A 27342-nucleotide genomic window follows, 5' to 3' on the forward strand; every position below is an offset into this window, starting at 1 on the left:
AACAGAGAGAAAGTAGCCAAAGTGATTTTAAAAGTAGTTTTATTTCTCCAGATGTTTGACTGGTTAACAAGAGTAAAATTTATTAATCATGCTCTAATTATAAATCACTGCATCCAGGACGTTGAAAATAAGAGCTGATTTTCGGTTATACAATATATACAGTTGCTCTGCAACTAAACAAAATAAAAACCACTGAATTGAATATTATACATCTCATAGCATTCTAAGCTGCATTTTTAAGTGTCCTTTGCTCCTTTTTAAACAGTTAACACAGCAACCTAATAGTCTATTAACAGTTGTTTTGAATCATTATTTTGATCAGATTTGAAAAGCTGTATGAAATATGCCAAGATTTTGGACTTAAAATTCTAAATTTTATATTATAAATAGATATCTACAGGCTCTAGAATTTCTTCTTCCTCTGCCAGAGGAAAAGCAAACTTTGAGAAATGTTGAAAATCTAGGGATAAATTTTATTTAGCTGCTCTTTATTGGTCCTCAACATTTTAACAGTCTGCACTGCTAGTGCTGTTGCAGTGTAGTCTAAAGGCTTCCTAAGTGACTGGTGAACAGGACTGCGACTAATTTTAAAGTGTGTTCCTCTTCTAGCAGAGCCCAAGGAAAATTTGCATCATTGTTTAAACTTCATGAGTTGTACACTATAAGATTCTGTGTTAAAAATACTGTACATTAGGAGATCTGTGCAAAATAATATGCCCATTTACTCTCTAGACTCTATCAGGGATAGAAACATACAAAATAGTGTTGCAAACTGAAATTCAGTAAGTGAATAGAACTGTAGTGCTAAACTATTACTCTATCATTTTACTGGGAACTTTGAAAATACAGACTAATTTGCTTCAACTTGCAACAAAAATATCTTGAAACATTCCAGTTTGTTCCCCATTTAAACTGCAGCAACAGCATCAGGAAAATGAAAGTTATGTGTATACTGGCTGTACCCACACGTTTGAGAGGCTATTGACCAAGTGGACATTCAGGAAAAGCGATACAAGGTAAGATCAAGATGAGTGTTGCTCTCCCAGCACTGTGGGATATGTGATTTTTCTCCAAATAAGTACATGCAGGGGCTTGTTTTCCATTCTGTTCCGTGTAAAATGGCTAAATTTAAACATCACTTGTTAGAAATTTGAAGCTCTCTCGATAAATCTAGAGAGAATATTCACAAAATGTGGTCAAAGCCAACGTGACCTAGACATGGATTTTTCTTACTGTATGCTACCAGCTGCTTCTGTAGCATAAAAGCAACCACTGGTACAATCCCAGAATATACCAACACCAAAACGACACCTGAGTTGCATTGGTGCTTTCCACCAGCCAACTGGGAATTATCAATAGCCTAGCCTTTGTTCACAAATCAGTGAAACAAATTTAACAGTGTAGCTACCATAAAGGTGGGTATATTATATAAATACAGAGTGAGTTAGCAAACTATTACTGTTTGCAAGGTAGTGGCACACAAATTTTTATAAAATAGAACGCAATGTACTGTACTTGTGAGGTGTCAGAGACCTTATTAACCAAGGATAGTTACCTAAGTCTTCCACCAAATACGTTCTGTGTGAACACGTTAAGAAATTCCAAAACAAACAAACAAACAAAAAGCCTAACCACTATAATGATACAAGTGTAAGAAATGTTCTGCAATCCATCATCATGGTTAAGTACATTTCAGGAAGTGCAGTTTTCATATCCTTGAGTTAATGCAGTAACTCAGTAATATTGCCACAGTTTAGTTAACCAGCAGTAGTCACATTAAATGACCAAAATGGATGTAACATACACAAAGAACATTCGAAAAACAGGTTCCACACACGTGCAGCCTAGAAAAGTAAAAGTCTCAAGCTCACAAAATCAGACCTAGAAAGTTCAACAACTAACACAGATTTCAGATAACTTTAAGGAAATATCTACATCCATTCTGAAAGAAAGAAGTTTCTCCTGTGGTAAACTGAAATACTTTTTACTTTTACCTGGCCAAAGACACCTAGTTAGAATTGTTCCTTCTGCAATAGATGACATCCTGGATGACAGCCACTATGGCAAAATGCTGAATGAGTTCACTTGAGAACTAAGCAGCAGCTTGCGTGTTTTGGTTCCGAATACTTCAAACTGTATTGAGAACTGGATAAATTCACTGCCCTGTTACAAATGCACACAATTTCCTTGATTGGGGAAGCAACACTGAAGTGTGGTATTGCCAAGTTAAAAAGGGAGAATAAAATAACAGTGAGTGGTTTAAAAAGAACATTCTTTATGTTGTGATGTTCACATACTTACATGGATTTTTGATTGTTAAAGCTTTTCAGTTCACCTTAAAAAAATACAGGAAGAAGGTTTTTTTTGTTTGTTTTTTGTTTTTTTCTGAAGTGTAAACTGATAATGAGAAGTTTTCACATAAAAAAAAGTTCTAAAAGTCCCCAAATCAGAACAATCGTAATAAAAAAGTAAGCTACAGTACCTAGGACTTGGGCAGTGTTCTGGCAAGGCGTTTGCAGATAGGTAGATGAAATGAAACAGAGCAAAACTTATTTCTGTGACCGCTGGTAATGAGAAATGTCTCCACTTATCAGTAGCAACTTAGTCAACAATAAAGTGCACAAATGATACAGGGAAAGCTCCTTTCCGACTCGGATCTCCATCAATATGACCAATCTACAAGAGTTCAGATATTTTTCAAGTTAATCTCAAAAAGGAATTACAATATCACCAAAATGAACACCAGTGACCTTCCTGTCTAAAGTATGACAAGTCTCTTCCTACATCTTTTTTTCTCCTTTTACCAAAGACAAAGAAACATCATGACAAAACTCAGACCAGCAGGATGCATTTTTTATTCAGCTATAAACTTTTTTTCCCCCCAAATTCTCTTTTATTCATCTTTCCGAAAACAACACTTCATAATGCAGAACCTCTACTATGCCATTTCATTTCATTCTGGAATGCCTGGCAGCTCAGTCTCTGTTTGCTGTTCCTTTCTCCTCTTAGCAGCAAGTGAAAAGAATGAATCAAGCTTCAGTAAATCTCAAGCATTTGGGGTTTTACATGAGTCTTTATGTACTTAGGCACAGCATTATTGCCAATTTAGATGCAATATGGAATTCTACTCTTTGCTAGCTAACAATCAGGCTAAGGCAAGTGTTTTCACACAAAACAATTTTCCAAGACTTCTTCAGCTGATGCAGCTCTGGAGTGCAAATAGCTGAGTTGGTTTCCCAGCACACAGAATAGACCACTTCTCAATTTCAGTCAGCTAAAGAATCAGGAGAATAAAAAGCTGTCTCCTGAGGACCACCATAGGCCATCTTCAAGGAATACAAAATAGTTGTAGATTCTTAAGTTGCTGACACCCACCCAAGAATTTCCTTAGTTACACATACTGGGTACCCTACTAATCAAACTTTTTTTTTCCTGAATGAAACGCTAAAGATTTATCTGAAGCTTAATTTTTGAACAGAAGAAACACCTGGAATAGGGCTTCCATGAGATGAAACTTCTGCTATTTGGAAACCCAACAGGAATCTTTTGAAGTGGGAATCAACCTCTGCATTTCATGTATTTCTTTTAAAGTATGTTGACAGGAAACACAAAAAACTCACCCACCACTCCTGATCTTCTTCGCCATCGACTACGATGATATCTCCTTCTGAAAAAGTTAGCTCATCTGGGTTATCAGCTACACAGTTATAAATTGCTTTCACCCTTTTGGGTTTAGTTTTTGACTGAAATGTAAAAATAAGAAAACGTAAATAACAAGCATGGAAGAGTCAAAGCAGACTTAGACTTGATTTAAAGAAAGCAGCAAAAATGGTACAGTTATTTTTAATAGGTTAGAGTTCAGCTAGATCTCTTACTCTTTCATTCCACAGCCTTTCAGAACCTCTATGCCATCAATGTGGGCCAGCTTTCCCTTTGTAATCTTCCATTCCGGCTCACCCAAGCCAGCCTTCAGAGCTCTACATCACTGCAGCAATCACAACTTTACACCAAATATGTGCTGATCAATCAAGTGCTACACCGTGAGTGCTGTGAGGTCTGCGTCACATACCAATACGCCCTTTTCTAATTTACTAAATCCTTAAATTCAATCTATAAATTCTCCAGAATATCTTCAGGCTCTCAGTAGTGCTGAAGACTGCAAGCCACAGGAGTGGTTTTCCAATTGAAAAGTTCTCACTACTGTTTATTAGGGAGTTTCAATATTCCATATTGCAGTAGGATTCCAATCCTAGTAATGTCTTGTTTGAAACCACGTTGAAATTGTCTTGCCTTAGCATCACAGTATCCACCACCCCAATCTCCTGCCTCTCTCGTGTGCTGAGGGAGCTGGCGGAGGTCACTGCTGAACCTCTCTTCATCATCTTTGAGAGGTCTTGGATAATGAGGGAGGTCCCTGAAGACTAGAGGATAGCCAATGTCACTCTGGTCTTCAAAAAGGGCAAGAAGGAAGATCCAGGCAATTATAGCCCAGTCAGCCTCACCTCTGTCCCTGGAAAGGTGATGAAACAGCTTGTGCTGGATGCCATCTCCAGACAGCTGGGAGAAAAGGAGGTTATCAGGAGTAGTCAGCACGGGTTCACCAAGGGGAGGTCATGCTTGACCAACCTGGTGGCCTTCTATGATGTTGTCACATAATGGGTGGATGGGGGAAGAGCGGTAGATGTAGTCTACCTTGATTTTAGAAAGGCATTTGATACTGTTTCTCACAACAACTTTATAACAAAGTTGAGCAAGTGTGGGATAGATGAGTTGACAGTGAGGTGGGTTGAGAACTGGCTGACTGGCAGAGCACAGAGGGTCATTGTTGGCGGTGCAGAGTCCGGTTGGAGGCCTGTAACCAGCGGTGTGCCTCAGGGGTCTGTGCTGGGTCCGGTCTTGTTCAACATCTTCATCAATGACCTTGATGAGGGGATAATGGCCACCCTCAGCAAGTTTGCTGATGATACGAAGTTGGGAGGATTGGCTGACACGCCTGAAGGCTGTGCTGCCATTCAGTGAGACCTGGACAGGCTGGAGAGCTGGGCAGTAAGAAACCGGATGAGGTTTAACAAAAGCAAGTGTAGAGTCTTGCATCTGGGGAGGAATAATTCCATGCACCAGTACAGGTTGGGGGATGAGCTGCTGGAGGGGAGCTCTACGGAAAGGGACCTGGGTGTCCTGGTGGACGACAGGGTGGCCATGAGCCAGCAGTGTGCCCTTGTGGCCAAGAGGGCCAATGGCATCCTGAGGTGCATTAAAAAGAGCATGGCCAGCAGGTCGAGGGAGGTGATCCTCCCCCTCTACCCTGGTGAGGCCTCATCTGGAGTACTGTGTCCTGTACTGGGCTCCCCAGTACAAAAAAGACAGGGATCTCTTTGGAAAGAGTCCAGCGGAGGGCCACAAAGATGGTGAAGGGCCTGGAGCATCTCTGCTATGAAGAAAGGCTGAGTGAACCGGGTCTGTTCAGCCTTGAGAAAAGAAGACTGAGAGGGGACCTGATCCAGGTTTAAAAATATCTAAGGTGTGGGGGCCATAGTGGTGAGGCCAATCTCTTTTCAGTGGTGAGTGGAGACAGGACAAGAGGAAACGGACATAAGCTGCAGCATAGGAAGTTCCGCACAAATGTGGGAAGGAACTTTACCGTGAGGTGACGGAGCACTGGAACAGGCTGCCCAGGGAGGTGGTGGAGTCTCCTTCTCTGGAGATGTTCAAGACCTGCCTGGATGCCGACCTGTGCGACCTGCTGTAGGGAACCTGCTTTGGCAGGGGGGTTGGACTCAATGATCTCTGGAGGTCCCTTCCAATCCCTACGATTCTGTGATCCTGTGCTACCTACGGCTGCTGCATTTGCTTTCAATTCCTGTTGCAGATCAACACTAATGCTATGCTCATAATGATTTCCATGCAAGGAATGGGGAGGTGCAGGATAAGGAGGCGCAGTATAAGCTTTCTAGAATGAATCTAGCCACTCCTCCAGTTTCTGCAGCTGCAGTCACCAAAAGTCTTTAGTTTCTACCTTAAGATGCCAGAGCAGATCTCCAAGTGCCATTTAAGTCAACAGAAAGATGTTAATGCAGTGCATGTTTGGGAACTTGTCCTAGTCTCTGCTTAGGTCAGCCACGGAACAGAAAGCTTGGGTGAAAAGACTTCATCCACAAGCATCCATTTGCATTTTAGTATAAACCATGTCCTGCCCAGATGAGACATATCCTTAGGCTCTGTTTGTGTGCATACCCCATGGCCTTGCACTGCATCGCAATGATTTTGCTCCATCTCAGCCAAGTTACAGTTTGAACCACAACCAACTTTGTCAAGAGGAAAAAGCTTCACATCAGTACAACAGTGACATAATTACTAACTTCAAAGGGTTGTAATTCCAAGTATTTCTTGTTCTTTGGATGTCAAAGGAATTAAAATAAATCTCCATTCCCATGAGGCTAACATCTTCCAGGGAAGTTTTCCATATGTCAACAATGTTTTCAAGAATCTCAAGTATACACTGAAAAAAACGCTGCATCAGGAACTTTCTAAATGAAAAACAGGCTATTGGGCAAATGCATTATATAGGAGACAAGCCACTGGCTGCACACATATGTGTAACCAGACCTTTTTCTTTACTCAAGGAATACTTCTGCAATTGTTTCCTAAATCTGGGCTGACTTCTGTAATTTCTGGCAGACATAGCAAAAAATATTGAAGTATAAGGCCAAATGGAGTGATTTAGTCAAGTGCTTTAGCTAGACTGATCTAGCTAAAGCTCCTTAGCTGAGGGGGCCCTTGACTAAATCTCAGCTAAGATGCTTTAGCTAGATTGATTTAGCTAAAGCACCTTAACTAGCATACAACCTGAGCCAGGTTTCCCTTACTTCTTTGTCTTATGCCAGAAGAATATTTTCCAGCTGATTTTTTCAGTGACAAAAAATTCAGCCTACTGGTGCCCTGGAGGTATGTGGAGTCAGACATGTTCCTCATTACATGCAACTAATATTAAACAGTGAGTAGAGACAGACTGTTTCTAAAAATCAGCCAGGACAGCCCTTTCACACAAAAGTAAAGCAGTTTGTCCTACGAAAGAGAAAAGGAGTGAACAAGATACAGGACTACTACGACCTTAATTTATACAGAAAGCCAGGCATGGAGCTGTTTCAGAATTATCACGTGTGCTGAATGGATGCATCCAGTGCTCACATCTGAATCTCAAAACACACAAAAGAAATTGGGATCAGAGTTTAACAGCTTTACAGAAACAGCAATTCCCTTAGTGCATATAGCAAAAGGAATAGCTACTCCATTTCTCACTAACCAGACCATTAAATTTTATTGTAGTCTAAACCATCTAAGTTATTTTGATGCAAGACAGACATTAACTTGGTTAAACAAGAGAGGGAGAGCCAAGAAAACAGAAGATTTTACAGTACCAACTAATGCAAGATGAAATCCAGATGTCTCTGTGGCTTTTTTCATATTATCAGATGACAAAAGCTACTAAGAGTTCTAGGAGCACCAGACAAATGTGCAAGACTATGCACATGAACACATTGAAGTCTGTCCTGGAGAGTTACTATTTCAACAGACATAGTTAAGGAAAAATGAATGGAGAGACAGAAGAAAGAATATAACCCCTTAATAACACAGTTCTGGAGACAGAAACAGCACACCTCCCACCTCTCAGGCTATTATGAACCATGTTCCTACACAGAATTTAAAGTACAAAACAGCCCAGGCCTTGTCACAAAGAGCACCTCAAGAGCACGGGATCTCTCTATTGTCATTTGTCTATACTCAGCATGACAGAGAGTTGTAAAGATAACTAATTCACCAAAGATCCACTTTTTCTTCTTTTGAGCCTAGATCTGACTAGTCTAGTCTGAAGTCATTTGATGTGCTTAGGTAAATCATTATATCCACTTCCATTATAAAAGAAAGCAAAAAACCTCCCTTACCACTTCACTGAAGTTTAAGAATCAAGTTTTAAATGACATACAAATAACTTCCTACTGTGCACTTGTCAAGCTCATCTACCCTCAATAACCCATACATTTTATACGTGGTGTGTGTCACGTTCAGATACAAGCAAAGAATCCAAGCTCTGTTGTTGGTTTAAACCTTGTTTTTTGTTGGTGTTCTTTTTAATTAAAAATCATTTACCATCACTAAGGAAATGCAAGAGAAGCAAGGTTTTCATGAATATCTACCAGAGGTGACACACACTGAACTGGGGATACGGGTTTTGTATTTTTCATGGTTCACACACTTTCCTTCTAGCAGGACAGATTATTAATCTCAGGAGTGTGTTCGACAGTGTGTGGAAAATTCAATGAAGTCAAACCCGGACTGTCTACTTACTATTTGGGATTTCCTTGGCATTGGTGCCGGTGGCTGGATCTGTGCCAAAGTATTTGCTGTAGAACCAGTCTGTGTTGCTGGAATTTCACATACAGAAGAAGATTCTCCTGCTGCTAAGGCAAGTAAAACAATTACATTTTAGGCACGCTTTGAAAAATATTATTAAAAAAGAAAAAACATTAATGCAAATTAAAATTAAATGAATCATTCTAAATTGGAGGATACAAAGAATTTTATATACTATGTGTATTTCATTTTAATGGTTCTTTCTAAAAAACACTGTAATTTTTCTACAATATTCTTCACCAAAAAGGTTTATTTTTTTGCAAATACAGTTACTTCAGATTTTTTTTTTAGTGTTGCAAGACATTTAATATTGCAGATACATTACAAGAGAAAAAAAACCCTACAAAATAGATGAGACCAGAACCGATTTTTTCACTTCTCCACACATTCATTACAAACTGCACGCTTTTAGAACTTTCCTTGCTTAATCAAGGCCATTTTCATCAAGATGCTGTACCTTCACAGGAAACTTCTAACAGTAACAGCAGACAATGACTAGAAAATTCTCACTGTGTTGTTATCACAGTAACAACCAATAAACAGAAAACATACAGAGGAAAAGGATATTGGGTAGGAGAAATTCCACTAAAATCACCACAGAATCCATGCAAACTTTCAATATTTTATTGCAGTGCCCTAAAACAGTAGCTAAAATATTGCTCTATTCATGCAGAATAGCTTTAAGCATTGAGGCCTACACAATCAAGAAAATAAACAAGAATGCTGGTACTGACTGTGTAAATGCACAAAATAAATGAAATAACTGGCCCCATTACACTGTAAATAATAATAATTAACTGCAGCAAAATAAATCTATAAACTATAATTACCAGTTTGTTGTAGAGCCCCAAGTCCTCTAGACTGCCCCTTGTTACTTAAGCCAGATGACTTCTCAGACCTATTCAAAGAAGTAAGAAATTCTTCCATTTAAGAAACAAACAAGGACACCAACCACAAGAATCCACGATATTTTTCAAATTACAAAGTTCCTGTGATATCATCAGTATCTTTTGGTGACTGGTATTTTAATTTTAAAATATTAGCTTGCTTATTTTTGAGCAAGCCAACAATTAGCTGCATTTCAGCTACAAATGTAAGGTAGAAGAGTAATTTCAGGTTCCATTTGTGCAGTTTGCATAGAGCTGATTTTCTTTTCTTAAGTTCTGAAGTCCATTCCATTGCTTTTTAATATTCTTCAGTGCAATTTATTATATCATTATATATTGTCTACATTATAGCAAACTTCAAGTTGCTTCTCCCTTTTACTCAGTATGTTATATACAATCAGAGGGCTAGAAACAAAGGTCAGAGGTCGTTTATCTCTCGTCACAAAGCATCACCGCTACATATTATCTCACACAGACATACATATGTATACATGCTGCAATATCTTATAACTATCTACGTTTGTACAGGCTATATTCTGCCAAATTCTCAGTGGCAGAGAATCAAAAAAATTCCTAGAAAATTTGGTAACATATTCCACTGTGCTTTCATTTGGAAAGCTTTCCCTGGCGTCTAAATTATTCTTGCTACAATTTAAACCACAATATTATTTTCAGAGCCTCCCTGAAACATAAAAAGGAATGACATCATCCAATTTGTTGCATATATTTGAAGGCTTGTATCTGTGCTACAATTTCTCTTTTTTTAAAAGATAAGACTCATTTCTTCTGAACTTTTATCATAAGAGCCATATGTTCTAGACTTCTCATTATCTTACTGATCTCCCCTGGTTTCAGCCACAGTACCTTGTGTATTTATTTTACTTCAATACCCAATACTAAATAGAGTACTCCAGATGAGGGGTCACTGATGTTGAGACAGTTGGAAGGATTCATTCCTAAGTCTTCTGAATAACTTTTATTTGTGCCTCATTATGTCTTTGCAGATTCCTTCTCTAAAGGATTTCTGTTTAACCATACTTTGCCATTCTCCTTAGTCTGTTTTTGTAGCTGATTGTTCCTCAGTACCAAGTGTTGCTTAATAAATAACATCCTTCCTGTCCCTAGACTACTACAGCCATTTTTCAAGGCTACTTTGAATATAATCACAACCAGCAGGACAAGGGTCCCTTCTAACTTTGTTTCCTGCAAATCTGAATATTTTCTACTCCAGGTCTACTTCCACCATGAATGAAAATACTGAATGGAACTGAATGAAGGACAAACACGTGAACAACAAATGACAAAATCAGACATAATATCCTCTTATCTCTTCCTTGTTATAAGAAAACTAGAAACTGATTATTCTTCATGGCTTCTTACTTCCAGCAAGGGTAATCATTCTGTAGATATTACTCAAGTCATCCAACATTAAATCACTAGTCTACCCTGTTTTTACTGTGGGAATCCTTGTAATGTAACTTCCTTTAGTATCTGTCTTCTGTTCATTCGCATACTTTAGAACACATCGCTGGCAAAGGTGTGTGTGCCTTTTAGAAGACTTTCATGTTACGTGCCACATAATTGAAAAGTTAATAATAATTATGAAATATATGCATTAAATACTAAAATGGCATCAATTACCCAGGAATAGGCTTTCTTTGAGAAACTCTACTAGGAGGCTGTGGGGGCAGCGGTGGCGGGGTTGGCTTAGTTTGTGGAGGAGCTGGCTGCTGTTTAGATTGCTGGCTCAAAGCTTCCATAATGCTGGCTGTCTTTGCCACTGGAGGCGGTGGTGCAGGAGAAAGCACATCTATAGAAAGAAGTTAGACAGTGAAAAGGAATTAGACTTCGATGTACCATTTTGTCTCTTGGATTCTCATCCACAGGTTTTCCTGTTACAGCATTTATCTCTATCACAGATAAATACTACTTGTAATCAACAATTTAAATGTAAAGCAATCCTTCCACTGGAAGGAAGACCTCTCTGGAACGAGGCTTACCTTTGGTTTCGCCTAGTCAAGATCAGAGAGCTCACAAGTACTTCAATTCAACAAAGCATTTAAGTACAAACTGAAAATTCTTGTGTCTTAACAAAGTCATTCTGATCTAATATTTTCAAGAATATGACTATATTTAACTGAATACTGTTTGCTCAATCAAGACCCTCGGTTTGATTTTTACGGAAAAATAGCTGAGTGAATATCTGAGAAATTCTGTTCAGAGGAACTTCTTTTAAAATCCTGTTATGCCAACATTTAGTCAAAGAAACTTCACATTAGGTTTAGTAATTAGTTCAAATTTCTACTGAATTCTTGGAACACCACAACAGCAGTTGGTGATGCATGAAGACGTCTAAAGAACATTACGTTCTGCAAGAATTGAGCACAATGGTGGAGAGGTGGAAGCCTGGAGCCCTGGGCTTACATGAAACACTTATCTTTACAAGTCACCAACGAGAAATGCATCATTAAACCTATACATACAGGTGGAAAGCTCTTTAACTCTAATAGTAAAGTACTATTTCCTGTTGACCCTGCAATACACCACACAGTCCTCACTGGAACGTCGGAGAAGACGGCTCATACGAAGTCACTGGATGGGAACGACAGGCCAAAGCTACAGTCACCAAAAGAGGAAGCATGAGTTGTGAAAATGGAAAAATAAGCCAACTATGATTAGATACAGCAGAAGGGAAAACAGGGCAAAGTGGAAACATACTTGTAGATGTTACACGCAATGGCGGCACAGGGGGATGAATAGCTGGTGGATCAGATGAAGATCTTTGCCTGCTTATACTTTCCACTCCTAAAGAATTTGTCTTCCACATTGTATTAGATGAAGAAATTGTCTGAATACCACTGCCAAGAACTGAAGGCTGAACTAAAAAGAGAGGAAAATACTGCATTATTATTTTTGCTCACCCTAAGCACAAAGCGTTAATATTGACACCTGTGCTTTTAAAATTGTGCAGCTATACACTATATTCACCAAATTAGAACTATTGCCATCCTGCAATACCAGGAATACTAGAGCAGAAATCAGAATCTGCTCTAAAAAAAATACATGCAAGTTTTTGGCGGAAGTCTTACTAACCCTTTACCCTAAAATTTGTCTCTAGTATTACTTTAAAGTAGATCGACACTTCAAAAGCAGAATGTTTTTAACAAGAAGAGAGAAGACATTTCTTGCTACCTTCTTTAACCTATAGCTGATAGCTGTAATCATCTCAAGTATACCAAACAAAAAGGATCTTGCTCTTAATACTAGCAGACCTTGCTGACTCAAAGTGAAACATCAGTTTTGATTCGGAATTGACATGAAACTGAATTTGACCCAAACAAGGAGCTGTAATAGCTATGCATGAAACTAGAATTGGTTACACAGTACTGCTTTTTCAGAGTCTCCTAAACAATTCCATTCTAAAGAGCTGCCTGCCCATTTGTAAAAAGCACACTACAGGCTTTCATCACAAGGCCAGTATTTTGCACTTCTCATGCCATTTTTCCCTACTGAGAGTACGAGCATCATACTAAGAAAAAACAAAACAGATTAAGGTATGAATAAATATCAGGTTGCAAGGAAAAGCATAAAAGGCTCAGAAGACTTGAAGAACAGCTTAAAGCTAAGAGGATAAAGGAGTAATAATAATAATACATCATAAGCATAACAACAATATCAGCTACTGACATGAAGCTAAGACTGGCGATACTACCATTGCTTATAACCAAGCACATAAAGTAATAGGCTAATGCACTGCTAGAGTAAAGAACATGAGTTAATAGACTCTCTGAGCCAGGCAGCATGCTTTCTTGGCACAAGTCACACTATACTGGTGCCAACAAGTCTGAGGTCAGGAATGAAATTAAAACGACCCTATTTCAAGTGTCATTTAATCAAGGGCAAACACTGGGTAAAACCATACAGTTTGCCATGGGTAAAATAATATCAAAAGGTAAAAGAGTCTTTTTAACTATCCAATTATGTAACTTATTTAGGGATAATATCTAACAGTTAAATGGACGGTGCAAGCTCCCTCACAGCCAAAAGACAAGACACTGGGGAGATTTTCCTGTTTGGTGGGGGAAGCATTCCTCTTCATTAAGTAAAAAACATATCCTGATATTAAGCTTATACTTCATGCAAAAATGTCAGGTAAAAGGAATCCCACCTTGGCCAAGAAACATAGCTGTAGGCAAAGCTAAACTTCTGCCAGCCTCACACTACTCTTTCAAAGTAGCACAGAACCATGCTGTTCTATTGTTCTCAGTCTTTTTTCCTCACAAAACAATACATTTTAATCCTCCTTTTATGCTGCAGCCACTTCTGTGGAACAAACAACTGAGTTTCCATATTACACAAATGTTCAATTTGCAATCTCAGCCATGATCACTGTCACATGGAGCCCTGTATTGCGATTTCTGTGCAGTGCTTTCCAAGGCAGACATCACTCTCACAGGCCTAGAACATTCTGCATCCCTAATGTCCTCTTACGGAATTGGAATCTATTAGAAAATGAAGTGTTTACACAGTCACTTTCTGGACTTTAACTTTACATAAGTTTAGCACCCATGAGAGATTGTGGATTAATAAACAGCACTGATACTAATAAGCTGTTAATTGCACTGAAACAATGAAACACAACCGAACGTGTATTGAATAAAGACAACCTATACAAATCTCTCTACAATTCTCCAATATCCACACAGATTATATATGAACATAAGAATGAGACTTAGGAGTCAGCTTTAATGGTAGATCTTGCATCCTTCCTGAACAGAGATGAAGCCAGTACATTTTATGTATATTGTTCTACTGATCACCTACGTTCTGGCAACCGGTCTACTTCCAATTTTCCATACCAGTTTTCCATACTGTGAATCTATACTTTGTTCCATTTTATTTTATCAACCTTGAAGCATTTATTTATCAAGAGAAGACTCTGTAATGCTAAAAATCTCTCTTGTTTGGCCTACATTCTCCTTTTCCTACGTATTCAAACAATTTCCTATAGCAGTCAAATATTAAGAAAATTGCACCTATAAATTTCCACAATGACATCTACAAGTAAGAGAAAAGAAGATGGAATTTAAGTAAGAAGTACTTGCCAAATTAAATTTACTGTAGCCCTCCTTTTAATAAAAGGTTTGATTTTATTGAAGTTACTTGGCATCGTTTTCTCACACACTGCTGTGTACTTTCTTGTACTTACACTGCAAATCAAACTCAGAATTGGTTGTGCAGATTCACTTCAAATATGCAAGATGAAGGTAACAACAAACTGTTCCAATACTTACCTGTTCAAAATAACTGTAAAAGAAAACTTGAAAATGAAAGAAAAAAATGATCACGGTCCCAATCATCTAACATATTTTCCAGTGTTAGTACCTTTGCCAATATTTCTTGGAGGTAGAGGAGGTGCACTACTTGTAACAGGTACTGAAGCTTGAATGGGAGGTGGACTGCCACTGAGTATTGCTCCGTACGTTTCATTCTGCAGTATACTTGGCATAAATCCCCTCTGCTTATCCTTAGCAATGCTCGCTGCATCTCTTGCCAACGATGCTACATTAGGCTGAAGTTGGTTTGATCCAAGCTGATAGAAGCTGACGGGCCTGTCCTCTCTCCGATTAGGACTGGGTTGCTTTAATACAACAACAGAAGTGCTCAGTGATACTGTGTTATTTGTACTCACTTTACTTATTAATAGAATCCAATGATTCCAAGATAGTCAAATCGCTTCTAAAATGCATTTTCACTGCTTCTAATACATGATCTGGAATGTATACTCCTCGCCTTTCAGGAAACGTGCATGTTAATAAAAAAAATCATGTGAATTGCATTTCAAAAAGTTGTTCTTTCATTTTCTCTTGTAGCATGCTCCTATACAATAACACTGTATTCTGTATATACACACTGAACCAGAGAATGTCAGGGATTGGAAGGGATCTTGAAAGGCCTATACAAACTATACTGCTGTAGGTAGTAATGAGTACAGAAATTCAGAATAGATCAAGTGTTCCTGCATAAAAATATCATGTAATATTTTTCAAAAAACATTCAAGCAACCAAAGAATCTAAGCCTCATACAAAGTTCAGGAGTGTTAGATCCCAAACCAATGAGGTTCATCTCAAAAACAGGACAGAACTGCATCTGAGTATTCTACCTGTAGCTCAAGCTACAATACATCAGTAGCCCAGACTTCTCATGAACTCTTTTTAGCTCACTAATAACAGCACCAGTAGGAAAACTAATTGGCAGAGGGGATAGAACACCACTCAACCTATGCACATTATCAAATGAGCTCCAATTAGCTGTCCTTGTGATCTGCAGGGAGTCATCTGTTTGCCACACACGCAATGTTAGTTTTCCTGTTTCAACAACAAGCACGATAATTATTGTTATCAAACCATTAAAATAGCTCAAGTAAAAAATTCATATGGCTATTGCAGGAGTGGGTGCAACATTCCACAGTTCAGAGAGTGTAATTAAATAAGACTTTAGAAACAGTGTTAGATAAACACTTAGCTGCACTGTCTGTATGAAATTAAAATAACTATTCAGAGTAAAAGCATTTGAGCAGAATAGACTTTCATTGACAGTCTTATGAATAGGCAATCAAGTTTCCTCTGAACACATTCACAGCCTTCTCTGGATAGATCATGTAAGATCAGGTAGGCCTTTAGACATGTTACAGCACAATGTGATAGCTCAAAACAGTGTGAATGCCATCCATCTGCACTAATCCCTGCCTCTCCTTTGGCTTAGCAGCGCCACTCTTTGCTAGATGACTCCTCTCCTTACCTGATATCTCCTCTGTCCTGGTTCTGACATTCATTTCAGCCCACACTTGCTTCTGCTTTCTAAACCATTAGATTTATTTTTTCCTTTGCTGACTTATCTTTCACTGAAACAGCTTGATACAAACTGAAAAAGCTTGATACAGGCTCAACTCTGAGCTAGATTGGAGGCAAACAGTGAGGCTGAATCAGACGTTGGGTGTGGAATAGTAGCAGAAATCAGCTGGACTGTGTTTGCTTTCTTTCAGATTAGGCTCAGATTAGACTAAAAGAGCTGCCATTTCAGAAATTATCCTTTCTGACAAAGATGATAAAATTTTATTTGAAAGAAAGACAGACAAGTTCAACTAATACACTGACACCCACAAACTGAATTCAGATCACACACGTGATGCAAAGCAACAGCAATATGCATCAGTGCATTCAGTGTAGTCACAGACACTAGCCTGTGATTAATAGCCATTAATCTCCTTTCAAAATTCCCTGTGGAATAAGTCTACTGATAGCGGGCAGTGAAGAATCAATTTCATTACAGCAGCCTCACTGCTGAGTAGTAGCAGATAACTTTTAGATGAGGTGGAAGTCAGTGGCTGGCCAGAGAAAAAGAACAGGCACAGAAGGCAACTGGCAACAATAAAGTGAAGAAAAAAATGGATCGAAATTTATAAAAGAAATTTAGAGGGCTCAGTGTCCCAGAGAAGACATCTGGTTGTAAACCACCTAGGTTTTACTGCAGGAAAAAGTTTTGAGCTGCTTTATCAAAAAGGTCACTATTACTTCTGTTACCATCTGAATGGCGACACAGTATACAGAAATACACAAATGTTTGGGTATACTAGAAAGACTGGATTTAACAGCCCACAAATTACAGATTCTTGCATATATACCAAAATCCTCAAGAAAAATCTTAAGAAAATTCCCAAAAGGTAAAAATTGTTCGTTGAAAGGGAGGACTTGTGGCGGCTTTTTTACTCTTCTTTGCTAACTCTGACTTCTTTGTTCAACTGTCAGAGGTAACAGCTCTCCTGCTCTAAGGGGACAAGACATGGGAGAAGAATTCTGCTGACAGGACCCTCCCAAAGGGACATTTTGCAACAGAGGAAACCTGCTGATGTCAAAATTCATTTCCAAAATATTCAAGTGTTCCAAAAATCTGATGGCCTATTTTTAAACACAGTCTGTGAAAGGAAAAGAAAGAATGAATCTATGACTGTGAGGTTTTAATACTTCTGAAAAGAAATTAAAAAACCCAACATACAAGATCTGGTTTTATGTTATTAATCATTGAAGTACTGGCAATTTACACCCTGCCTGATACGGGGAACTTCGCAGGAGATATGCTAGAATATCAAAATTTGTAGAATGAAAAGTTGAATTTAACTGCCCATAGGATAAAGGATTCTTTTCTTAGCTACTTCCAACAGAAAAATAGTTGTGCTAACATCTAGAGAGCAGCAAATATTGCTCATCTCTATTGTACTTGCTCCTGGGTATTTTTTGTGCCTTCAAACAAAGCAAGAAAGGTGCAAGCAATAAGAACTCTGCACACACACACACACACACACACACACACACACAAAAATCTGTTCAATACTTCTACATAACACTTCTACATAGAGTACATTCCAGAAGGCCGTATTTTGGAGCCTATGCACCATTTCAAATTACTTGGCAAGCCATTTTTCAAAGTTGTTCTGATACCAAAGCTTAGTAGTTTGTTCCCTGTCTGTATATTTAGGTGCTTCAATAGTTTTTAAGTTGATCCCAAAACTGGGAAATGTGTTTTTTTTGTTGTTGTTATTTTTAAATGGAATCAAGTTCCTATGGCGTCGGAATACTTTGTAATATGAATACTCGTAACGTGACCTTCCTTGGAGATTTTCAAAAGCCATCTGGTTATAATTCTAGGCAGTAGCCTCTAGCTGACCCCACTCAGGCAGCGGGGTTGGACCAGAGCATCTTTAGAGGCCCCTCCCAGCCTCAGCCATTCTGTGCAGTTCTGTGACCCAGTAGCACCACCCCAATACTGAAACTTAAAGTATGAAAATGGAGAGAAAAGGTATTTGCACAGGAAGATACAGAATTAAGACAGTCTCGCTATTACTGAAAATGCTTAATTTAATGCACAACTTTAGTGCCACTGAAAACAAAACTATAGCCATCAGTGGAGCTGCTTCACAAAAACAAGGACGTACTGTAAGGTATATCTCTTTGTAATGGCCCTTTCCTTGCATGTTACTTCTGCTTCAAGATCAGAAGACCTACATATTTCTAACATTGAAAAAAATAACAACTGTACTGAATGTATATTCACTCCATTAAGAAGAAAACATGACCAATGACCCGACTGCAATGAGCCAGATGTCTTTTTTTTTTTTTTTTAAAACATTTTACATTAAACAGAAGATAAATAGTAATTTAAGAAACTAACATTTAAGCTACTGCATTTTACCACAAAATGTCATTTTGCAGTATCTTCATTCCCACAGTATGAAGTCTTATTGAGAGCATTACGAACAGCTTGCCTACACTTGATACATGAACAGAAAATTAATAGTGATGCAAACCTGTAACTTTTCATCCACATCATCATCACTTTCATCAAGGTCTTCATGGAGTAATCGCCATTCATATTCTACATGAACATGAGAATTAAATCTTCCAGACAGTGCTTGAGTTAGCTGAGGAATAAAACATGACTGTTGACACCTATGGTACGTGCAGAACTTACTTTTAAAACACCATAACTGAAAACAAACAAGAACCACACATTGAAGGAGCTCTGGTTTCCAAGTACAAATTTCACCTTTGTTTTAGAAACGGACTTCAGTAATTTGGAAAGCCATTACAATGGGTTAAGTTCAAACAGTGATGCTCTGACCAACCACAGCACAAAGGAATCAAAAAGAACCAGTCTTTGCATTACAGGCCCACTCTCCAATTTCTGACAAGAAACACCACAATCAATTTGCTTCAACTTAGAAACTGCAAGTCAAAGAAATCAGCTGCAGTGGCAGATGTTTTGAAACAGATTCACTTATCAAGGCACCCTGACCCCATCAGTCAATTTTCCAGGCTTAGTAGACATAGTGATGGTAGCAAACTTCATTTCTATGGCCTTAACCCTTAAATAGTATTTTACTGGTTCAATTTCAATAGGTTGTCTGACAAAATTTTTGTGGATGGGACTCCAATATCTCAATCACAACCATCCTTTGGCCCCAACAAGTAAAATATTTCCAAAGATTCTAAGAAAAAAAAATTCTTAAAAGCATATACATTTATTGTTTTTCCTAAACAGAAAACTACTCTGGAAAATTTTTGTTGAATATTCAATTGTAAGCACTTATTCAGACATAATTCTGCTTATAAATCAACAAACATAAGGGAAGATGTCACACTTACCAGTTCTTCACAGTGAGCATGCTTTAAGCGCTTAGCTATATCAAGTGGTGTCTCTCCTGATTCATTAGCTGCATTATATCAAGAAAAGAAAGATAGGACAACAGGAGTCATTATTACTGTCCATTGCTAAAGACAAAGATATACCTGCAAGCACATAATGAAGTAATATACCAACACAACCTAGAATTCATTTCTTTCCTTTGTATGTAGGTCCAACTAAGACCAGCCCAGTGAATATGATAAGCAGTAGCAAGTCAATGTGTCACACACATGCAATGATGGCCATGAAAGGGCAGTGTATAATTAGGCCAGATGTCAGTCGAAAATCTCAACGCTTACCAAGATTTGTTTAAAAACAAGTACAATGCACAGGTCAATTTAAACTTGAAATAAGCAATGAATATTGATTTTTTCAAACAATTACTATTCACAGAGCTGTTAAAACAGGTGAGGAGAAAAAGCATGTATTCCACCCTTGTGTTTTTCTTATCTGCAGCAGTGACAAATATGAAATTGAAGTACACATTACCCTTTTACCTATTTCAATAGAAGCTTTCCCTCTCAGCAGCAATTTGAGGCACTCAACGTTGTCGGTCAGACAGCAGTAGTGGAGGGCTGTACTACCTTTACACGTCTGCTTGTCTAGATTGCCACTGTTGGAGTATGAGGAAGAAAGGGAATGCTGATTAAAATCACTTTCTTACACTGTATCAATAAGCCTTTATCATTACAAGATTTTTAAATAATAAAATTACGTTTTGCATAATAAAACTACATTACATTTTTAAATAATAAAATTAGATAATAAAAATAATTTAAAGTATTACTTGACAGAAAAGCAGAGTCAGTAACATTTTAATATTTTCAACAAACTCACCTGTTCTGCACTAAAAAGTCAACTATGTGGAGGGACGTTCTATCAACTGATCTAACAGCGAGGTGGAGTGCTGTTTCATCTTGCTCCTAGGAATAACATAAGCGTACAGAGCAGCACTTAAAATCTTATCTCCATTAGAAAACAAAGTCCTTTTTAATTATAAGAGCACACTGCACTTTTTAATAACCTTTTTTTCTAATAAAAATTGCCACACTTACATGTCCATTGGCCAGTGGGATTTTTTCTGTGAGATCTACACCGTCAGCATACACTTGAACTAATCCAAGAATGTCTCTTGACTTGACAGCTTCACAAAGAGCATGCAATTTAGCTGCATTGTCAGCATGCTTTTTTCTTGCATATTTTCTCTCAATATACTTGGCAGTAATATAATCTTTTCTTGCATTCCTGAAATTGAATATAGTTTACTGTTATATTTTTTTAGTTAGAACTTCCATAGATCCATGCAAGTCATTTGAAATAACAGCTGAGAAAGCCTGTATTTCTCATTATTCTTCTTCTTAAAATATTCATCTAAGATATGGCATCTCATATTTTCAAGACGAAATGGAACCACAGAAGATTAATTAGCCAATATCAAAACAGACCATAAGTTTTTTTCCCTCCGAATCAAAGCTTCATAAATCTGTTTTGCTAGCAACAGTCTTTCAGGTTGATGGTTTCCTGACTTGTACTCCTCCGTGTGCTGGAAAGGAATGGAAGACATGGGACACAAAAGTCTATGTCTGGTCAGACTATCCAGGCCTTCAATCTATGTTCACTGCAGTGACTGTGGTCTGTAAAGCAACTGTTTGCCACAGCCAGAACAGAGAGAAGGTAGCAGAGTTTTTAGTTTCACCTCCAAACTGAGATGAAAACTACCATTTAGGATATCTGAATCAGTATATGAATTACCTCTTATGCTGCTAATACATAACTGACAAATGACGATTCTTCTTCCCATCACAGAAAGACAAGACCTGGCACGACTCTCATAAGCCTAACTCCTTATCAGCTCTTGGGATGTACATAACATTGCTCAGAAGGCGTTAGACAAAGACAAAATGTATCATCTTCAACATTACAACAATGGGCAAAAGGAAAAATACAAAACAAAAAAATCGATGAACAACAGATTGAACGAATGGATAGCTTTTGCCCCTGAAGAAGAGAATGGTGTTCCTTTTTTATTTTAAAAAGTGCCTCTTTTCAGGTTCATTTTTTAAAGTATTCTATGCTACTGATTTAGCATTCAGTGAGAGCAATTTTAATTATCAATATTTTTTTTTTTTAAATTATGGATAGAAGTAGTCAAAATTATTTTAACTGAAGCATTTTATACTGGCTATGTCAGAATGGTGGAAGTGTAGATAACATATAAATAGTGTTATCCAAAGCCGCTCTTCTGGGTTTGTTTCTACATTGTTTACCAGCTCTCCTATACAGCCAAGTTGGCAGCTGTCCTTGCTGTGTCTCTGCCATCACAGTTCAGTGTTTTCGAGGAATTCAGTTAAATGTTCTCTCCTTATTCCATACAGTTACGGACTGGGGTCCTGGGCACAGTCTCTACAAAACAGGTATTTAGTACCTGTCAGATAAAATGCTCACTTCATTCTCATTTCTATTTTGTATTAAAAAAGCACAAAATAAATAGTTTTGGTTGAAATTCAGATCCTTGTGCCCTTGTACGTCTTTAAAATTCCTTAATGGGTAATCTCTTATTTCTTCTTGTTTCACAACTCATGACTTGGAGAGCTGGTAATAGAATTCTATTATGGAAATTACAAGCAGATAAAATTCAATAAAACAGCTATGTAAAGCATCAAGAAAAAATAAAAGCTTACTCCATGATTATAAGTTTAAGATATCACACATCTTTCATGGTGTGCTGGCACAAACCATAATGGGACAAGTCATTAGCAATGCCAAATAACATGCCTGCCTTTTTTCCAGTAAGTAGCTTTTTACTTACATATCACTGCTTGGATTAGGTTTGACCATCTCATCAACTGGCAGACAGCATTCCATAATTTCATTAAAACCAGCATTCCCAATATTCTTTGCAAGCTGGTAAAAAAACAAAACCAAAAGCAAACATCCACAATTCACTTAAGATTTGTTCAGTCACTGGACATGCACATACTAGAGGGAGGACAAGAGAGAATGGGAGCCAGGACTTCTAGTTTCTTATTTTTATTTCTGCTACTGTATCAGTGATCAAGAACCAATCATGGTAACTTATTGGACAACAGTTTTCAACTGGGATTTAACAGACAAACAAACTGAAAGAGCAGCTGATAGTGGTTACCTCTCTGTATATCAAAGCCAAACACACAAATTTTTTCCTTTGATGACTAATTATTCAGCATCTTTAGAATTTTAACATGCTAAGTATTTGCAGACTCCTTCAATTTTTAATCTCAGAGGCATATTTATATTTGTATGTCAAACAGCCATTTGAAGAGCAACCAAGAGTAGGAAAACAAAAATATTTAGCCTTTATTAATTAGAATTCTAAGATCAGGCAAAGTTTACAGAAAGACAACATATTCCATGAGGTTCCTTAAATCTTGATATCTAAGTCTTCTTAAATTATGCTACCAGAGATGATTTTCAAGATTGGAACAATATATCAAAACACACTTGTTTTGGAAGTATTTTCAGTATTACCTAAGTCAATAAAAGCAATTTAATTACCAAAAGTTCAGATGTTCCAAGTACATCTAATGTAAGTGATTGCATTCTGGAATAGTGAACACCAAGTTCTCTATGGATTCCTGAGCATTCAATGCAAGTTAGAATTCCCAAATTTGTTGAAAGCCAGGTAGGATCTGAAACAAAAAGTACTCACAGGATTAAAATTATTTATGGGAATGACTTCATTCTAGAAAATGTAATACACAGTAATGATCTCCTGGAAAAAATAAGATTATCATACATAAATTATCAGATTCCAGTATTTATGCTTTTTAATCTTCTCTATTGAGAATCATAAGCCAGGATTTTCTATGGGGTAAGCAGTGGCAACACATTTTATAATTTTGTGTTTGTAAAGAAAGCTGCTGAGATAGTCTAGCTTGTCATTTTCCACAGCTTTCAGTAATTACAATTCTTGGAACACCATTCTTTTATAACACACCAATAAAATGTCACTGCATTCTGAAAGAGGTCGCTTTAGGTGCAATGGAAACTAAACTAACAATGCCTTAGAGTTTTTCTCTTTATTTCCAGTATGTTTTAGTTTATGTGAAGCAGCAGTGATTAAGAAGCATACATACAGTACCACACTACAATGCACTGTCACTCAACTATCATTCGTTACCCTTCCTTGCCCTTTTTCCTGCTATTTTGCATTCTTGCTATATCCTATTATTTTCCAGTTAAGGAAATAATCTCAGGATACTTAGGCTGCTTGAAATTATTTATTTTAAAATAATCTTAATGCTTAAAATTATTTGATAACATGTGATAGCAGATATTTAGAATCATCTTTAAAGAGAGCAGGATTGACACTTCTCACAATTCTACACATACCTATTGCTGGGAGTTACTCATCTACAAAAATGCAGACTGGTTCAGAACTGGTGTTTTCAGATAAAGCGTCAGATCAAAAAGCCTAAGTCCTGCAGTGCCTCTCTAACATAAAATAGCACAGCAAACAGCAGGAATTTAAAAAGCATAAAAGCAGAAAATCACAGATCAACAAAACTCAATGCAGCAAACTACAGTCAGCAAGTGCATTCTCTTCCAAATAAATAATAGTCTTAGACCAATACCCTGGCTCACTTTCAAACAAAAAAAGGGGAAAAACGTTGTATTAGGAAAACGATTCAAGTATCTTACTGTTCTCCAAATTTGCCCAAATCTTATCTAAGGTATGAGCTAATAAAGCTCAATTGATTTATATCAGCAACAGGAACAACTAACAAAACACATCGCATAAAAGCTACCTTTCCAGTAACAATTTCCCTCCACTTAAAATATGCATACAACAAATCAATCTTACTACAACAGTGTAAATTAAATTATTAGCATATTCTACTCCATCTATAATCTTTGTGAGATAAGCAGTAGAAGTGAAAGTGTCAAATATCACTCTCATGATACACAACAGTTTTACCTATTAGAAACATGCTTAATTGAATCACCTTGTGCTCCACAGTCACAACACACATCATTTCCAGTCATCCTTTGGACTTCAGATATAATTTCTTTTGTCAGTTCCTGGACAATATTATTTTCTCCTGTGTTATCATCTCCTTTGAATGCATTATTTAAAGCTTCCTCTTTGCTGTTTTGTAGAACAGATGTCCATCTAAAATGGCAGGAATATTTTGCTATTAAATGTTTCAGCACTTCTAAAGTTCAAGGTAGTGTCTGAGTTGGACACAAACATCAGAAATAAAATTAGGGAAGTAACTCACATTTGACATTCCTGTTCATCTTCAGCTTGGAAGTGGTATGTCCTGTCATCTGCATAATAAATATTTCACACACTGATTACAAAACTGTTTTTGCAGAAAACTCAGAAAAATCTAAAATTGATTACGTTTGACTCTCTAGTCTCATCCCTGGAGTACTGACAGGCTAAAAGCCTACTCATCATGTTTCACTCATACTGGGTACAGTTAGCTCATCTGTGTTTACATACGAGGATTTGTTCCTCTTTAAACAGAAACCTGTCTTCAGAGCTGAGCTTTTCCTGCACAAGCACCTGGGGAAAGTTTCCATATTCTAGATACATCCTTAGTAATCTTAAGTCTGAAGTTTTGTTGGGTGCAAGGAGGAGTGTGTCTAGAATACAGACTCCATATTTGAGTTCATCAATGTATCTAAGAAAAGATTTCAATGTTCTTCCAAATAATCAACAAACCAAACAGACACAAAGTTACAAGATACAATTCAAGAAAAAGATACCATCATGATAAGCCCTAAGCTTTTTCAACTACATAGAACAAAAAGTTCTATTTACTACTACTTTTGTAGTTCTAAGCACTGGTATCACACTGTACTAATCCAATAAAAACGCATGACACGTTTTAAGTCCAAGAAAGAAATGACAGCACAGTTCAGTGATGTGGTTGGCCTTAAAATTAGAATAGTTGATGAGTAGAACTGGTGACAGAAAGATATTTTATGCTGAAAATTCCTAAGGTACAAAAATTGTGGGGGGAGTGTGGAGGAGCACGAAAGGACATAAGCAGAGTAATGTCAAAGCAAAAGCACTGTTACTCTTGGTAAGGGGCACAAAATGATATGGAACGAAGGAACAAGCAGAGCTCTAAAAACAAGCAGTTTTCCAAAGACACAGGTGCAGTTAACTTGCATTACGCTACAAGGGTGAAATGGTAAACTGTCCTAGGAAGGGCACTTCATAAAGCCCTTCCTTTATTGTAATTCATTTTAGCATTCTTTAGCATTTTACTTTAGCGTTGAAACATCTTCAGAAACGAAGCAAAATCCTTTAGTGTTAACTGCAAGTAAAAAAACCTAAACAACAAACCTACGTGATATGAGGTCAAAACATTTTTTCTCCTCTGGGTTTGTTTTCACTTGGCAGGTTAACAGATTGAGCTTTGCTGGAGGTCGGTTAGCCTATTTAAAGATAAAACAAGATACAAGTTTTAGTATATTAATACTGACTGAGCCCTGCAGTCCCAAAACATAGGATAACATCCAGTGTGCCAGAAAGACTTGACGAATGACTGCTGCTTCAATTTTTAAGATACCCAGGTTTTTAATTATGTTTTCTTCTGAACAATGGCTTTGTAAATCACATTTTCTTACATTAAGCTCACTGATAACTGGACAAACACTAGCATTTTGTAAGAGGGGAGGGGAAAATATCGTTTTAATTACTCTTTGATAGTCCTTCGATCACCTAACCAATACCACTTATCTCAAACCATCAAGTATAACAAAGAGACGGATTCATTTTACTTTAGTTTAAGCTTCTAACATTTAGACATTTAGTTTTAAAAAGTTAATTAATCTACATTTTCAATAACCAGTGAAGAAAGACTCTCAGCAGATGGCTCATTGCACCAGCCTTCCACACTGAAGGAAACTAAGAAGTCTGCACACAAAAGTTATGCACCAAGCATGCGCAAAACTAAGCTCAGGCAGTTTATTATCAAAAAACCGTAGTTAAACAGTATATTATACTCTATACATACTTTATACGAGTATATAAGAGTATGTAAGTATACACACTCTGACAGATACTTTCTAGTCAAGTTGCTCTCGTAAATGTAAGTTCCTTATGAGTAAGGAGTCACAGTGCTTTATTAAAAGCAAAATGAATAAGCAAATTTCCTTTTCAAAAAGTCTCATAAAGGCTACAAAGACTTTTCGAATAGCAACTCTATACTCATCTCTTCTTTCCCTTAGTCTACCAGTCCCTTAATCTTCCAGATCCATAGTAGGATCTATACAGCTATTTTTAACCTTGGCTTGATGAATCAGGAATTAAGAAATTACTACTGTAAAGACAGAAGTACACATAAATACATTACCGTGTTTAGTGCTGCGTTCTAACCTTTTGAACATATCAAGTTGCTAAAACAAGATTTAATCATCTAAGAACAAGAATTATTATCAAATGAAGCTGAACTATCACTTAATGTTATTGACTTGCAATCAATCATAAGAGATGTTGATCTTCTTAATATCTTCCACATTTATTGATGGAAACATTTCATTCAAAAAAGAAATGAACAACAAGTCTGAAGAATCCTTGAAACAATATAAGAAAATGTTGCAGCTGGCCAAAAATGGAAAACAACAGAATTCTATTCGAAGGTCAGTGAGACATCAGAACCATGGAAGAACATAAGGGAAACTACTACGTACTTTTTCCTGTTAAAGAAAAAAAAATGTTATAGCCCCCTTGGAAACAAGCAAGCTCATTCTTTGCCCAACCCAGCCACCAGACATAACATAAAGTCATGCATGTTTTGAAAC

The 27342-nt window shown here is 37.3% G+C and overlaps 1 protein-coding gene across 3 annotated transcripts in view; it reads right to left on the reverse strand.

The window, feature by feature from the left end:
* Positions 1-22: 22 nt before the first annotated feature.
* The window catches only part of ASAP2 (ArfGAP with SH3 domain, ankyrin repeat and PH domain 2), a 90900-nt gene continuing 63580 nt past the window's right edge, over positions 23-27342 (reverse strand). Inside the window, exons 12-28 of one of the 3 annotated variants that reach the window (XM_042813518.1) lie at positions 25887-25974; positions 24804-24852; positions 24528-24694; positions 23077-23210; positions 22352-22446; positions 20598-20787; positions 20380-20465; positions 20040-20155; positions 19503-19570; positions 18665-18778; positions 14685-14940; positions 12018-12179; positions 10941-11109; positions 9243-9310; positions 8347-8456; positions 3621-3743; positions 23-2676 (exon numbers count right to left, since the gene is read on the reverse strand). In XM_042813518.1, coding sequence (XP_042669452.1) covers positions 2602-2676; positions 3621-3743; positions 8347-8456; positions 9243-9310; positions 10941-11109; positions 12018-12179; positions 14685-14940; positions 18665-18778; positions 19503-19570; positions 20040-20155; positions 20380-20465; positions 20598-20787; positions 22352-22446; positions 23077-23210; positions 24528-24694; positions 24804-24852; positions 25887-25974 — 2070 coding nt within the window. In that variant the 3' untranslated portion in view covers positions 23-2601. Of the gene's footprint in view, positions 2677-3620; positions 3744-8346; positions 8460-9242; positions 9311-10940; positions 11110-12017; positions 12180-14684; positions 14941-18664; positions 18779-19502; positions 19571-20039; positions 20156-20379; positions 20466-20597; positions 20788-22351; positions 22447-23076; positions 23211-24527; positions 24695-24803; positions 24853-25886; positions 25975-27342 lie in introns of all 3 variants that reach the window. The other 2 variants (XM_042813509.1, XM_042813529.1) reach the window with 2 other exon arrangements.

This window comes from Centrocercus urophasianus, unplaced genomic scaffold (assembly GCF_019232065.1).
Source record: "Centrocercus urophasianus isolate 14NV4802_14NV808 unplaced genomic scaffold, USGS_Curo_1.0 seq_10, whole genome shotgun sequence".
Classification (NCBI taxonomy): domain Eukaryota; kingdom Metazoa; phylum Chordata; class Aves; order Galliformes; family Phasianidae; genus Centrocercus; species Centrocercus urophasianus.